Genomic DNA, 13,949 nt, shown 5'->3' on the forward strand with positions numbered 1-13,949 from the left:
GTTAACCAGGTCTTCCTTTTTCCTCTTTAAAAATGCGGGTTTTCTTTCCCCTCTTCCACTTACTGGGAAGTTCACCGGACGGCCACGACTTCTCAACTATGATGGGCAGTGGCTTAGCAACTCCATCCAGTCTCGGGGCGTGGGGCTGCTCCGCGCCGCTCGTGCTTGGGGCAGCAGCAGCACCATGGAATTTGCTCAGCGCGGTGCTTTTAGTCCCTCTCCCTGGAATAGGGCGGTGGGAGCTCAGCGCATTTACAGGAAAGGCCAGTTTGGCAGAGCTCTGGCGTGTGCAGGCTGCAGAGAGGAGGGGAAGGACACGGGCTGAAGGACACAGGGCCCTTCCGCAGGTGGCTGTGCGAGCAGGGGGTTTGCTGCTCACTCTGTGGATGCCTCTGAGCCACGGAGCGCCCGCCCCGCCTGCAAACACACTGGGGCTGTGAGCCTGGGGCTGCAGGTCCCCCAGACAGGCTTTTCCAGTAAATGTGCTGAGCTCCGGGCATTGCAGAGAGTGAAACTCAGAGCAACGGGAGGCAAAGGTAACCTGAGCTCGGCTCCCCGCTTCCTTTGCCCTGGCTGATTTCCTGAAAAGGGCTGGAGCTGCGCACACACCACACCTCTGCGCGCCTGCACAGGCTTTGGGCAGCCCCTCTTCAGGCCGGTTTTGCTGATTATAAAGCCCTTTCTCGCCATCCCTGCCCACCCCGTCCTCACCTGCAACCTACCCTCTACCTCCTCCACCAGGTTTTCTGGTTACTTCTTTTATGGTAGGGCTTACACGGATTGTGGTGATCTCCCCAACTGGAGATGTTTTTGCAGCATCGTCCGGTTATGATGGAGGTGGTGGAAATGTTCCGGTCATCCTCCCCCTCCGTCAGCTGCAGGAATTGGGCCAGAGGTTTCCTGCTTACACCTCTAGCCCCATCTGCCTGCAGTCCCTGCTGTGTGGCTGCTCGTTGTTCCTGCCGCAGTGGGACTGCGACTGCGACTGCATGGGGGTGGCAGGGGACGGGAGCGTCCCAGCAGTGCAGAGCTCCAGCCCTGGCTCCGGGGTGGAAGGCATTTAATGGCTGCTCGTTCTTCCCATCTCGCCCCATGCCCACCTTCCAGGGGTCCCCAACATCGTGATTGCCACAGCTCTGCTTCTGAGGAGCAGCCACTAGATGGACCTCGGGATTCACCATGTGCTCTAGTGGGCAACGGGAGCGTTTTCCAGCACCCTTGGTGCTGGAGGCGCAGCCATCCCATACATTTAAGAACTGAGCCATTACATTTCAGTTTGTGGACACTGTTATATATGGAGTGGTAATTTGTGTCGAGAAAATGGTTGATATTAATACAGAAGGGGGAGATTTAGGAATGTGGCCATAGGGGTTGGAAAACCTCATCGTTGAGATAACATTAGACTCCTAAGGACAAGGCCATCAGGAATATAAAAGAGTTTAGAGGGAACAAAGAAGGGTGGTTCAGGAGACTCCATGCAGTCTGGGGTTTCTTGTTCTCCAGCTGGTTCTCTTGTTCTCCAGCCATTAAGGCATGGAAGTTTCTGGGTGTTTGCTGTTGTTGTTACATTCAAAGTTGTCTGACCAATGAAAAGTTGTTTGGAAAAGAACTGCCGTGGGAAGAAGGGTATAAGAGGGGAGCCTGCCCTCAAGATAAAAAAAAATAGAAGGCAACATGAAGTTACATCAATAAAGAAGCAGGAAAAAGAAGTGAAGAGGAACAGGCTGGCAGAATGGAGACCAGGACAGGAGCAGGCACATTGATTGCCTCATGAAGATAGGTTCGGCCAGACTCAGCAAACCGCTCAGAGAAGCTCGTACAGAAAGTCGCTGGAAATAGGCAGCACTGGAGCTGGAGAGAAGCTCGAGCTGAGAGAAGCGGACCTGTGGACACAACTGCCTCTTGCTGGTCAGCAGTTGCACATTATGGGGAATCTGTCTTTGCTTAGGAGCAAAGACTGTCCTGGTAATCTTACAGCTTATTCTCCTTATTAAAAATCGGACAGTTTATGAGCCTGAAATATGGGACCAGACTGAGGTCAAGGTGTGGGACTCTGCAAATAAAATGACAAGGTTGCAATGGGATTGCTCGGCACCTGGCGAGCAGTCTCTGAGGCCTTAAAGAGCCATGTGGGACCACAGTCAGAAACATGTGGCTTGCCAGGTAGTGAGGGAGCTGCGGGCTCCTTTACTGATCCGACTGCTACGCCATGGGCCCCTCTGCTGCTACAGCCATCGAAGGCCTTTGCTGTAACGCCCCCTGTTGACCTGGACGTGCCTTTTAACCCAGGCCTCTTGGCCTTGAAAAGGAGACAACTTAAAGCAAGACGTTGTTCAAAAGGAACGGAAAATGGAGACTGTTAAGTTATGGAACTTAAAGGATTGTTTACTTGGTTACCTATCCTGATTGTATGTATGTATAGGCATACTCGGGTTATTATGTAAAGCAATGTTCTGTATACATGTATTTAGAATGTTTGATGTTCGTGTGTGCGTGTTGGTAGAGCATAGACTCCCCGCGCACCCAGTGCTGTTTACTTGCCTTTTATAAATATTCTTTTACATTACTAAATTCAGAGTTGAGACTTCATTTATAACAACACCCAGCCAGGCTCCAGGAAAAGCCTCCTGAGCCTGATGAGCCCTGCTCTTGTCTGGGGGAGGAAGACAGCGCGGACGGTTTGTTTGTGAGAAAGGAGCAGTGGCAAGAAGTACTCAAACTAAAACGCCCTTCATCAGGAGGAGCTTTTTTGCCTTACTTGCTCAGTTCAGAAACTTTCTGTTTCTGTTCTTGGCGACCAATGACTTTGCACATGATCTAGCTCCTAACCGGCTCGTACACGGTCATTTGTTCAACAGAGCTGGTTTGCACGTCACCAAAATCCCCTCCTACTCCCGCTCCCACTAAATGCTGCCGAACTTCAGAGGCAGCTGCCACACTTCAGCCACTGCACCTACAGAAGAAGACCTGTCACTGTCAGAAGCTGCAAAGTTCAGACGCAGGGACAAAGCGCACAGGTGCCTCTGGTGAGTTGTCTGAAATGCTGCTACGGTCATTCCAGGGAGAACAAAGAAAAAAAGGTTGTAATGCCTGCTTTCAGGGAGGGGGTTATTACTTCCTTAAGTAAAGTTCAGCCAGTATTTGTTTCCAGGTGAGAACAGAAAGTCCCTGGAGAATGGAAATCCTGATTGCATTTCTGTAAGGGTGATTTAACAAACTCCTTGTCTTCAGGAGTGTCTGTTCTGGTAGCACTCGCTGGGTCCTCACAGGAGCGTTGACTTCACAAGGGTGTCTGCACCATAGGAATATCAAAAGGGTGAAAAAGTTCTCCGACCTCCTTAAACTTTCTAGGAAGAAATTGACTCATTTAAGTTACAATCAAGCTTTTAAATATATTTCCCCCTAAGCGTGCCATATGAACCTTTCACATACCTTCTGATTACTGAAGCCATTCTTAATTTTTTGCTTGTTTTGTGGACAGAACAGTCTTCTTTGGGGTGTTAAAATGTAGTACCTGTCTGAGCTTTTTGTTTTAGCTGTGGTTTGTTCTACACGCCAGTTCTGTTGTGGGATTTCCCAGCTGACACAGGTTCTAGTTCTTTCACTGCACATCTGTTTATTACCGAGATGCCGACGGACCCCGCACATCGCTCGGGGCTGGGACAGACCCCACACACCGCTCAGGCTCAGGGCTGGAGGTTCAGGTGCCGGACGAGGGCACTGAACTGACGGCGATTCTGAGCAGAGGCTCCTGGTCCAGTTGGTGGCCGTACACGTCCTCTGAGAGCTCAGCAGGTTTCCCAAAGCACTGCAAGGGTTGCCAGTGACCGAGCTGAGTTTCCCTGCCAGCTCCTCGTTCCCCAAGGTGTCGGGACCCCCTTCCAAGGTGGCCACAAGAAGCTGAGGAGGAGCAGCCCTTACCTGGGCTGTCCCCATCTGCCACCATGGTGCAGTGAGGCCCAGCCACGCTCCCCTGCCCCTGCGGCCCCTGCTCCTGGGCTGTGCGGGGCTGGCAGAAACGTGCCCTGCGCCTGGCACGGAGTGCGGGGCTGCCAAATGCTGCTCCCTGCCTCACAGGGTGCGCAGCCATCTAGTGGGTGCGTGCGTGCATTTACCCTCGGCTATACAACCACTTCCTGCATGCACACACAGCAGGCAGCACGCACACGCCAAGTGTGTTAGCGACCCGACGGCCTGATGACCATCATCGGCCTTGTTACTGCCGTGGGGGGAGCACGGGAGACTTTGGCAAACCTCACTCAAAATCCCTTATTCTTCTTTCAGGCTTCCCCTCGGAGTGGGCTCAAAATGGCAGACGCTAAGATGGAAGGTGAGCGCCTTACCCACTGCGTGCAGGCAGCCAGAGCCTGGAGGAGCTTAGAGTCCCATGGCCACAGAGCCACAGAGTGGCTGCCCCCAGCCCCATCCAGCCTGGCCTTGGGCACTGCCAGGGATGGGTAACAGCTCCTGGGGGCAGCCTGCATCAGGCCTTACCACCCTCATAGTAAAGAATTTCTGCCTCAGATCTAACCCAAACCCACCCTCTTCTACCTTAAAGCCGTCACCCCGTGTCCTATCCCTACACACCCTGCCCAAGAGTCCCTCCCAGCCCTACTGCAGCCCCTGCAGGCACTGAGGGCCGTTGTGAGGTCTCCCCACAGCAGAATTTCACAGAATTTCTAGGTTGGAAGAGACCTCAAGATCATCGAGTCCAACCTCTAACCTAACACTAACGGTCCCCACTAAACCATATCCCTAAGCTCTACATCTAAACGTCTTTTAAAGACTTCCAGGGATGGTGACTCCACCACTTCCCTGGGCAGCCCGTTCCAATGTCTAACAACCCTTTCAGTAATGAAGTTCTTCCTAACATCCAATCTAAAACTCCCCTGGTGCAAACAGCCTTCTCCTTTAGCAGCCTCCTCATTCAGTCAGCCGGGCGCAGTGCTTCTGAGGGTGAGGCTGGGTTTGCGTCCTCGTGCAGCCTCACGCATGCTTGTGCACGCAGTGCACGGGCCCTCTTGGGAGGCCACGGGCTTGAGGATTTCCCGAGGCTGCCTCTCCTCTTCCCACTCCTTAGGCTGTGCTGTGCCAGGCTCAGGGCAGATGGGGCAGCAGCCGTTGGTTACAGCCTGAGGCACAGCGCAGGGTGCAAAGTCCTGCCCCAAAACCTCGCTATCTGTGTGCCTGAGACAGCTCTGGCCCTGCTGGGGCCGTGCAGGGCAGGCCGAGGGCCTGCGGTAATCCAGCACAGAATCCAGTGGGTGTTTTTTGCTCAGCACGTGACTTCTTGTAAACGGAGTTCTTCAGCCCGGCCGTTTGAGCACTCTGTGCATTCCTGGGCTGCTGGGGAGCTGCGGCATGCACTTCTGCTTTCTCTTTCTGCCTTTGGAAGAGGTCTGGGTGCTGGCCCTCTGAGGCAGCCTGATCCAGACTCCCCTGGGGTCCCTCGTGTTGCTCCTGATGGTCCCTGGGGACCGCTGCTGGGGCCGCTAACCCTAATTCCTGTGTTTTTGCAGTAAAAACCCTTTCCTTCTCACCCCTGGGAGCATGGCATGCAGGGGATGTCCCGGCACCACAGGGCTGTGGGGTTCAGACACGTGTCTCTGGTTGTTCCCCCAGGACCCAAGCTGAACATCCTGCTCGTGGGCAAAACTGGAAGTGGGAAGAGTGCGACAGGGAACACCATCCTTGGGAAGGAAGCATTTGAATCTGTGTTGTCAGCAGATTCAGTGACCAAGAACTACAGTTCAGACACTGCCTCATTCCGTGGAAGAGAAATTGCCGTTATCGACACTCCTGGCCTTTTTGACACCCAGAGAGCCAATAAGGAAACAGCTGAACTGATTGGAAATGCTCTTCGTCATTTCTATGGAGGGGTGCATGCTATCATCCTGGTGATGCAACTGGCCCACATCAGTAAAGAAGAGGTGGAAGTGGCTGAGTGGGTGACAAAGATTTTCCATACTGAAGCACAGAAGTACACGATCCTGTTATTCACCCGAGCAGAAGATCTTGGGAGTCCAGATGATATCCGCGGTTTTGTGAAATCAAACGAACACCTCACGGGGATGGCAGACAAATGTGGAAATAGGTGCATTGCTTTCAGCAACATAGCAACAGGACAGGCAAAGAAACAGCAGGTTGCAGAACTCATTAAAATGATTGATGCAATGGTAAAGAAGAACAAAGATGCTCCATGTTACACACGTGAAATGCTGGAGAAAGACACACGGACAGCTTTTGAAAAGTATTGTACTATACTCTAGCCAACAAGGGTTTGGGCAGACGGGCGATGTTTCCTCTCTTGTGCCTTTCCTGCCGCGCTCTGAAGATCACTCTCTCCTTCCTCTCCTGATGTTTCCTCCTGTCCCGTCACTGACCTACCTTTTCCCCTGGCCCGTGCCATTGCTCTCCTGACAGGCTGCGAGAGTGCAATGGGTGTCTGGCGACGTGTAATTCTCCTCTGCTGCTCTGTCTCTGCATTGCTCTGTCACCACCCGTTGTGCTGGGAAGCCGGAGACCTTGGCTGGGTGGCAGAGAGCTGCACTGCCCTGCTGCAGCACCACTGCGCTGACTCTCTCCTCCCTGGTCTGAAGACACGGCAAGCTGAAAGCAACGGGAACATCAGGGCTGTGAGATGTGCCCCCTCAGAGCACAGGTCAGCCTGGAGCACTGCTTCCGAGATCAAAGCCTCTTGTCCTCCCTGTGGCAGCCAGGGCTCTAGGAACTTCTCTGGGCTTCGGGAGGGTTTGTGGTGCCAGCCTTGGTCCCTCTGCAGTGGGATGCTGCTGGTGTCGCTGGCTGTGCTGCCCCTGCCTTCGCTGGGCAATGCGAGTAATTGTATGTGATCGCTGGGTCTACAGAAGCTCATCTAATAAATGCTAATCTGATGCTCATCTAATAAATGCTAATAAATGCCCATAAATGCTGAGCCTTGCTGTGTGGAGAGGCGCCCTTCAGTGCACTGTGACCCGCAGTGCTGAAACAGCCGTTTGAGAGGGTGGAGAATGGTCCAGGTGCATTCAGGATCAGGCCCAAGCTGCAGCTCCCCCCAGGCTGGTGTTTGGTGGTGGCCATGAGCTGTGCAAGGGCGCGAGGTCTCACTGCTTGCCAGGCGAGTGCAGCAGGCAGGGGAAGCTCTGTGGCCATACCTGAGCGTGGGGCTGGGGGAGTGCTCGGGGGGGCTGCCTGACTCACCCCAGGTTCTTCTCCCACCCAGAAAGGCTGCGGGAAGCAGCCTAGGAGGGGGGAGGAATCCCAGAACGCCAGGCTGACTTCTTCCTCAAGCGATCACAGCGACAGAAACTGCTTCAGAGCTAAACACAGACCGTGCATCTCTTCAATTAAATAACTCTGAGGTTGAATTGTTACTGGAGGAAATACCAGAGTTAGTGTAATAGCTGCGTTGTAGGTAGTGCTGTATGGGTATCCGTGTGTGTAAATGTACCAGTGACCTCCAGTGGCATAAGCAGTATCATTGCTATCCTAAAACCATCCCAGCGTGTCCTGAAGGCATCCAGTGCTGACTCCTGGCTGTCCCCATGCCTTGCATGACAAGAGGAATCACAGAATCCCAGAACCATCTAGACTGGAAGAGCCCTCCAGGATCACCCAGTCCATCCTCTTATCTACCAGTAACCAGTCCTCCACTAACCCATATCACTGAGCTCTACATCTAAACGTCTTTTAAACACCTCCAGGGATGGTGACTCCACCACTTCCCTGGGCAGCCCATCCCAATGCCTCACAACCCTCTCGGTAAAGAAGTTCTTCCTAATAGCCAACCTAAAGCACCCCTGGTACAACTTTAGCCTGTTCCCCCTCATCCTGTCACCAGGTACGTGGGAGAACAGACCAACCCCATCTCGCTACAGCCTCCTTTAAGGAACCTGTAGAGAGCGATAAGGTTGCCCCTGAGCCTCCTCTTCTCCAGGCTGAGCAACCCCAGCTCCCTCAGCTGCTCCTCAAAGGGAAGGGGCAGAAGAAGTGTGTTGGAGGGGTTGGGGGCTGTGTGCCACAAACTGCTGGAGACTAGGTTGGAAGAGACCTCAAGATCATCGAGTCCAACCTCTTACCTAACACTAACAGTCCCCACTAACCCATATCCCTAAGCTCTACATCTAAACGTCTTTTAAAGACCTCCAGGGATGGTGACTCCACCACTTCCCTGGGCAGCCTGTTCCAATGTCTAACAACCCTTTCGGTAGAGAAGTTCTTCTTAAGATCCAACCTAAATCTCCCCGGGCACAACTTAAGCCCATTCCCCCCTTGTCCTGTCACCAGGCACGTGGGAGAACAGACCAAAAATGTCAAACTCTTGTTAAACTTCATATTGTTGAATGGCAATGACAATGATCTAGCTGACACCAGCTAGTTCTCAGAGTACTCTGGGACGAATCCCATCAGGCCCCATTGGCTTGTATGCATCCAGGTGGGGCAGCCAGTCTGCACAGGTTCAGGGTTAACTGGGAGTTTGTCATGCTGGCTCTCGCCATCCCCCAGCTGTGGGTAGCTGGGGCCTCAGAGCCCATCATTGGTGTTCAAGACAGAGGCAGAGGTGAAAAATGCGTTAAACGTCTCTGCTTTGTCTGTGTCCCTCATTGTGAGGCGACCGTGCTCATCATCTATCAGACCAAAGTTTGCTCTGCTCCTCCTTTTCCCATTAATCTACTTCAAAAAGCCTTTTTTATTGTCCCCCATGCTGCTGGGCAGCTTCAACTCTAATGCAGCCTGCGCAGAGCCGGGAGCTGCTCATCTGGGCTCGGTGTCAGACAGCTGTCGGTGTGCCCCCTTAACCCCAAGACTAGCTCCAGCTTCCCCGCCAGGCCTCGACACCACGGTGTGGGCAGCCCACAGCCCCAAGGCCCCAGCAGCGATGTCCGGGGACTATCAGGAACAGCATGAAGGCAGAAAGAGAAAGCAGAAGTGCATGCCGCAGTCCTCCAGCAGCCCAGGAATGCACAGAGTGCTCAAATGGCCAGGCTGAAGCACTCCCTTTACAAGAAGTCACGTGCTGAGCAAAAAACACCCACTGGATTCTGTGCTGGATCACCCCAGGCCCTCGGCCTGCCCTGCACGGCCCCAGCAGGGCCAGAGCTGTCTCAGGCACACAGATAGCGAGGTTTTGGGGCAGGACTTTGCACCCTGCGCTGTGCCTCTGGCTGTAACCAACGGCTGCTGCCCCGTCTGCCCTGAGCCTGGCACAGCACAGCCTAAGGAGTGGGAAGAGGAGAGGCAGCCTCGGGAAATCCTCGAGCCCATGGCCTCCCAAGAGGGCCCGTGCACCGCGTGCACAAGCATGCGTGAGGCTGCACGAGGACGCAAACCCAGCCTCACCCTCAGCAGCACTGTGCCCGGCTGACTGAATGAGGAGGCTGCTAAAGGGGAAGGCTGTTTGCACCAGGGGAGTTTTAGATTGGATGTTAGGAAGAACTTCATTACTGAAAGGGTTGTTAGACATTGGAACGGGCTGCCCAGGGAAGTGGTGGAGTCACCATCCCTGGAAGTCTTTAAAAGACGTTTAGATGTAGAGCTTAGGGATATGGTTTAGTGGGGACCGTTAGTGTTAGGTCAGAGGTTGGACTCGATGATCTTGAGGTCTCTTCCAACCTAGAAATTCTGTGAAATTCTGCTGTGGGGAGACCCCGCAGCGGCCCTCAGTGCCTGCAGGGGCTGCAGTAGGGCTGGGAGGGACTCTTGGGCAGGGGGTGTAGGGATAGGACACGGGGTGATGGCTCTAAGGTAGAAGAGGGTGGGTTTGGGTTAGATCTGAGGCAGAAATTCTTTACTATGAGGGTGGTGAGGCCTGGTGCAGGCTGCCCCCAGGATCTGTGGGTGCCCCATCCCTGGAAGTGCCCAAGGCCAGGCTGGATGGGGCTGGGGGCAGCCACTCTGTGGCTCTGTGGCCATGGGACTCTAAGCTCCTCCAGGCTCTGGCTGCCTGCACGCAGTGGGTAAGGCGCTCACCTTCCATCTTAGCGTCTGCCATTTTGAGCCCACTCCGAGGGGAAGCCTGAAAGAAGAATAAGGGATTTTGAGCGAGGTTTGCCAAAGTCTCCCGTGCTCCCCCCACGGCAGTAACAAGGCCGATGATGGTCATCAGGCCGTCGGGTCGCTAACACACTTGGCGTGTGCGTGCTGCCTGCTGTGTGTGCATGCAGGAAGTGGTTGTATAGCCGAGGGTAAACACACGCACGCACCCACTAGATGGCTGCGCACCCCGTGAGGCAGGGAGCAGCGTTTGGCAGCCCCGCACCCCGTGCCAGGGGCAGGGCACGTTTCTGCCAGCCCCGCACAGCCCAGGAGCAGGGGCCGCAGGGGCAGGGGAGCGTGGCTGGGCCTCGCTGCACCGTGGTGGCAGATGGGGACAACCCGGGCAAGGGCTGCTCCTCCTCAGCTGCTTGTGGCCACCTTGGAAGGGGGTCCTGACACCTTGGGGAATGAGGAGCTGGCAGGGGAACTCAGCTCGGTCACTGGCAATCCTTGCAGTGCTTTGGGAAACCTGCCGAGCTCGCAGAGGACGTGCATGGCCTCCAGCTGGAGCGGGGGCCTCCCCTCAGAATCGCCGTCAGTTCAGTGCCCTCGTCCGGCACCTGAACCTCCAGCCCTGAGCCTGAGCGGTGTGCGGGGTCTGTCCCAGCCCCTGACCACCATGCAGGCTGCAGCTGCCTCGTCTCCTGCCCCTTCTTCTGTCAGGGCTCTGCCTCCAGTCCCAACAGCAGCAGGAACTGCTTGAAAACTAAGCATAGGTCATCGCGGGAGTTAAATAACTCTGAGGCCGGACTGTTTCTGGAGGAAGTACAGGAGATAGCGTTAGAGCTGTCTGAACCTACAGGGCTGCACAGAATCGAAACCAAGCTGGAGGCTGGTGCGGGAGAAGCCAGTGCTGCCCTTGTGGCATGAGCACAGTTCTCCAGGCTGACACCGGCCGTCACCGCTGTCACTTCCTGGTGGCTGTGAGCGTCCCGCGGGAACAAGGCGAACGCCAGCGCAGGACGTGCAGGAAGGTACGGGCAGGAGGCCAGGGGCCACGAGGCTCCGTGCCGGCGGGGAGGGCTCCGAGGGTGCCTGGGGACCTGGTGCAGGGCAGCGGGGCAGGGAAGTGGCTCTTCCCCCTGTCCTCTTCTGTCTCTTTCCCTTCTCCCCACTCCTCACTCCCCGTGCTCGGAATGGGCACAGCCCCAGCCCGGGGGAGTCCCTGGGAACCGTGCTCAGCCCCACGCGGGGCCCCGGCTGCACGGGTGTCACTGCCCTGAGGGTTCCTGCCACCACCCGAGGGTCCCTGCCGCCTTCCTGCCTTCCCCCGTGCCTGTAATCCTGTGCCTGTAATTCCTGAGACTGAGACTGAGGAAACAGAGCTGCAGCACTTCACGGCTCCAGCTGTTATTTTGAATTTCTGTTCCTTGCTGCTGTCCGTGCACTGCTGTGGCTGCACACGTGGCAGCGCGATCCAGGGGACCCAGTCTGTCCCAGTGCCACCACAGCCTGACCCAGCTGCAGTGCCCCCAACCCCTTCCCACAGTGGGGGCACACAGAGCCCCGTAGCCTCCAGTGGCCAGCAGCGACCAGAACCATCCCCGCTTTTAGTGAAAATCCCTTCTGCTGTCAGTGATGCTCCCAGCATCTGGGTGCCTGCTGACGGAGCCCTGGGTGTCTGCTTTTGTCTCCGCAGTGTGACCGTGGCCGTCCGTCGCGTCTACATGCAGCCCGGGATCGGCGGGGGCTTGGAGATGAGGCTGATCCTGGCCGGGAAGGCTGGTGGGGGGAAAAGCGCCACGGGGAACACCCTCCTCGGGAAGCGTGTCTTTGAGTCCAAGCTGTCCACCCAGCCAGTGACCGTGAGCTGTGCGAAAGCACAGGGGCACTGGGATGGCGAGGACTTCACGGTGGTTGACACGGCTGACATTTTCAACCCCGGAGGGAACAGCAGTGAGGTGCGCCAAGAAATTATCCGCTGCATCAGGCTGTCCTCCCCGGGCCCCCATGCGCTGCTGCTGGTGACCCAGCTGGGCCGATTCACCCAGGAGGACGAGGAGGCTGCAGAGAGACTGCAGGACATCTTTGGAGCTGATGTTCTGGGGCACACGATTGTCATATTTACCCGTGCGGAAGAGCTTGTGCGTGGGTCACTGCAAGATTATGTGAAGTATTCCAAAAACAGGGCTCTCCGCGACCTGATCGAGAGGTGCGGGAACAGGTACTGTGGCTTTAACAACCGGGCAGTTGGAGCCGAAAGGGACCGACAGGTCGTGGAGCTGATGGGGTTGGTCCGCTGCATGGTGCGGGTGAATGGGGACAGGTACTACAGCAATGAGATGTACCTGGATCCCATTTTAACAGAAGAGAAGGTGGAGTATCACATGGCGATGTACAGAGCAGGCAGGAAAAGTATTGGGTTTTTCAATCTGTCTTACAGGAGACCTATTGTGATTTGTGGGATGATTCTCCTTGCCATTGCGGTGGTTGTCATTATTTTTCTTATTTGGTGGAAGCGATGAATCCCAGCACCACAGAGCCACTGAACGCCTGGGGCTGGAGGCACCTCTGGACACCGCTCCAGCTGCCCAGGACCGTGTCCACTGGGTGTTGGACATCTCCAGGGATGGAGACCCCAGCACTACTCTGGGCAGCCTATGCCAGCGCTCAGACACCCGCACAGCAAAAAAAGACTTTCCTGATGTCTCAGCGGGCATCCTTGTGCTTCCGGCGGTGCTCATGCCCTTGTGTCCTGGCTCTGGGCACCCCACCAGGCGTTCACACACACAGACGGGACCCCCGAACCCCCTTCCCTAGGCTGAGCAGCCCCAGCTCCCAGCCTCTGCCCATCTTGCAGATGACTCCTTGTCCTGGTGCAATGGAACCAACTATCCCTTGGAAAAGAAGAGGAATTGTCTATTTTTATTGAGCTTCCCTTTAATCAGTTATCATATATGCAGTACAGGACAAAAAATATGTTTACCTTTTAACTTAGGCTCCCTTTCATCAGGGACAGAATGCTCCTTCTGGGAGAAACAAAGGAAAGTTGCCGATAGCAAGTAGCCTGAGGTTGTGCTTAGGTGACGTGACGATTCTGAGAAACGAGGTTGTATTTTTGCAATAGAAGTTGCTTTTGCAGTGGAATATCCACTAACATTGCATATTGAAATGTGATTGTGCAGCCATGACAGTAGCATAGCACTAGTTAAGCAGATAAAGGGGAAGGTCCCACTGTCCCAACATAAGAAGCATAGCTAAGGGAAATGGGAGGAGTAGTGCAAAATAAGTAAAAACAAGAATCACAGGCCCTCTAATCACAGAGAAGAAGGAAAAAAAAAAAAAAAAAAAGGAAAAAAGGAAAAGGAGAAATTAATGGCTGGTCAAATAAAATTGTACCTATATGGTATAGAAGTGCGTCAAGTAAGTTGTGAACCTGTAGTACTCAACCAGTGAGGAAACAGGGAGAAATCAGGTGTTGGGTAATAGGGGATTCAGGGTTATTGTAAACTTGTGCTGTGCGCTGCTGCTTGCAGGATGTGAGAAACTAAGTTGTGCTTTTGCAGTAGAGAATTGCTTTTCTGTATTCCAAGGTAGTTGTGTAGTCATAATAAGGAGAAATGCGCAGTAGGTAAGTGGACAGTAGAAGGCTGCACTGTTCCAAAATGAGGTGGAAGCTTGAGAAAAACACGATGAGCAGTGTGGGAATAGTAAAACAAAGATCACAGGTTCTTAAAACATAAGAAAAAAAAAAAAAAAAGGAAAAGGGAGAAATTAAAGGGTTCAAAGAAAGAAAAATTGTACGCGTATGGTATAAAGGAGTGTTGAGTAGCTTGTGAACCTGTAGTACTCAGAGAATGAGGAAACAGGGGAGGCAATGAGGTGTCGGGTAATAGGGAATAAAAGGTTATGATGTGTTTACTATAATGCGCTCCTAACTGGCAGGACGCCTGCCACTGCAATCATGAATAAAA

At 54.3% G+C, this 13,949-nt stretch overlaps 2 protein-coding genes across 5 annotated transcripts in view; both read left to right on the forward strand.

Moving 5' to 3' along the window:
* LOC309874343 (GTPase IMAP family member 7-like) overlaps window positions 1-13,949 on the forward strand; it is a 115,205-nt gene that overhangs the window by 39,982 nt on the left and 61,274 nt on the right. The window contains exons 1-3 of one of the 4 annotated variants that reach the window (XM_082752415.1): window positions 2,949-3,026; window positions 4,285-4,330; window positions 5,623-6,891. In XM_082752415.1, coding sequence (XP_082608541.1) covers window positions 4,309-4,330; window positions 5,623-6,269 — 669 coding nt within the window. In that variant the 5' untranslated portion in view covers window positions 2,949-3,026; window positions 4,285-4,308 and the 3' untranslated portion in view covers window positions 6,270-6,891. Of the gene's footprint in view, window positions 1-2,948; window positions 3,027-4,284; window positions 4,331-5,622; window positions 6,892-13,949 lie in introns of those variants that run through there. The other 3 variants (XM_082752412.1, XM_082752414.1, XM_082752413.1) reach the window with 3 other exon arrangements.
* LOC309874352 (GTPase IMAP family member 1-like) lies at window positions 11,727-12,551 on the forward strand. The gene has a single exon (XM_082752426.1). The coding sequence runs from the start codon at window positions 11,733-11,735 to the stop codon at window positions 12,498-12,500; it is 768 nt and encodes a 255-aa protein (XP_082608552.1). The 5' UTR covers window positions 11,727-11,732; the 3' UTR covers window positions 12,501-12,551.

This window comes from Aythya marila (genome assembly GCF_965140915.1).
Source record: "Aythya marila genome assembly, chromosome: 2".
Taxonomy (NCBI): domain Eukaryota; kingdom Metazoa; phylum Chordata; class Aves; order Anseriformes; family Anatidae; genus Aythya; species Aythya marila.

Bases quoted from the DNA above. Each gene is read 5' to 3' on its own strand.
- LOC309874352 (XM_082752426.1), top strand. From the start codon at position 11,733: ATGAGGCTGATCCTGGCCGGGAAGGCTGGTGGGGGGAAAAGCGCCACG.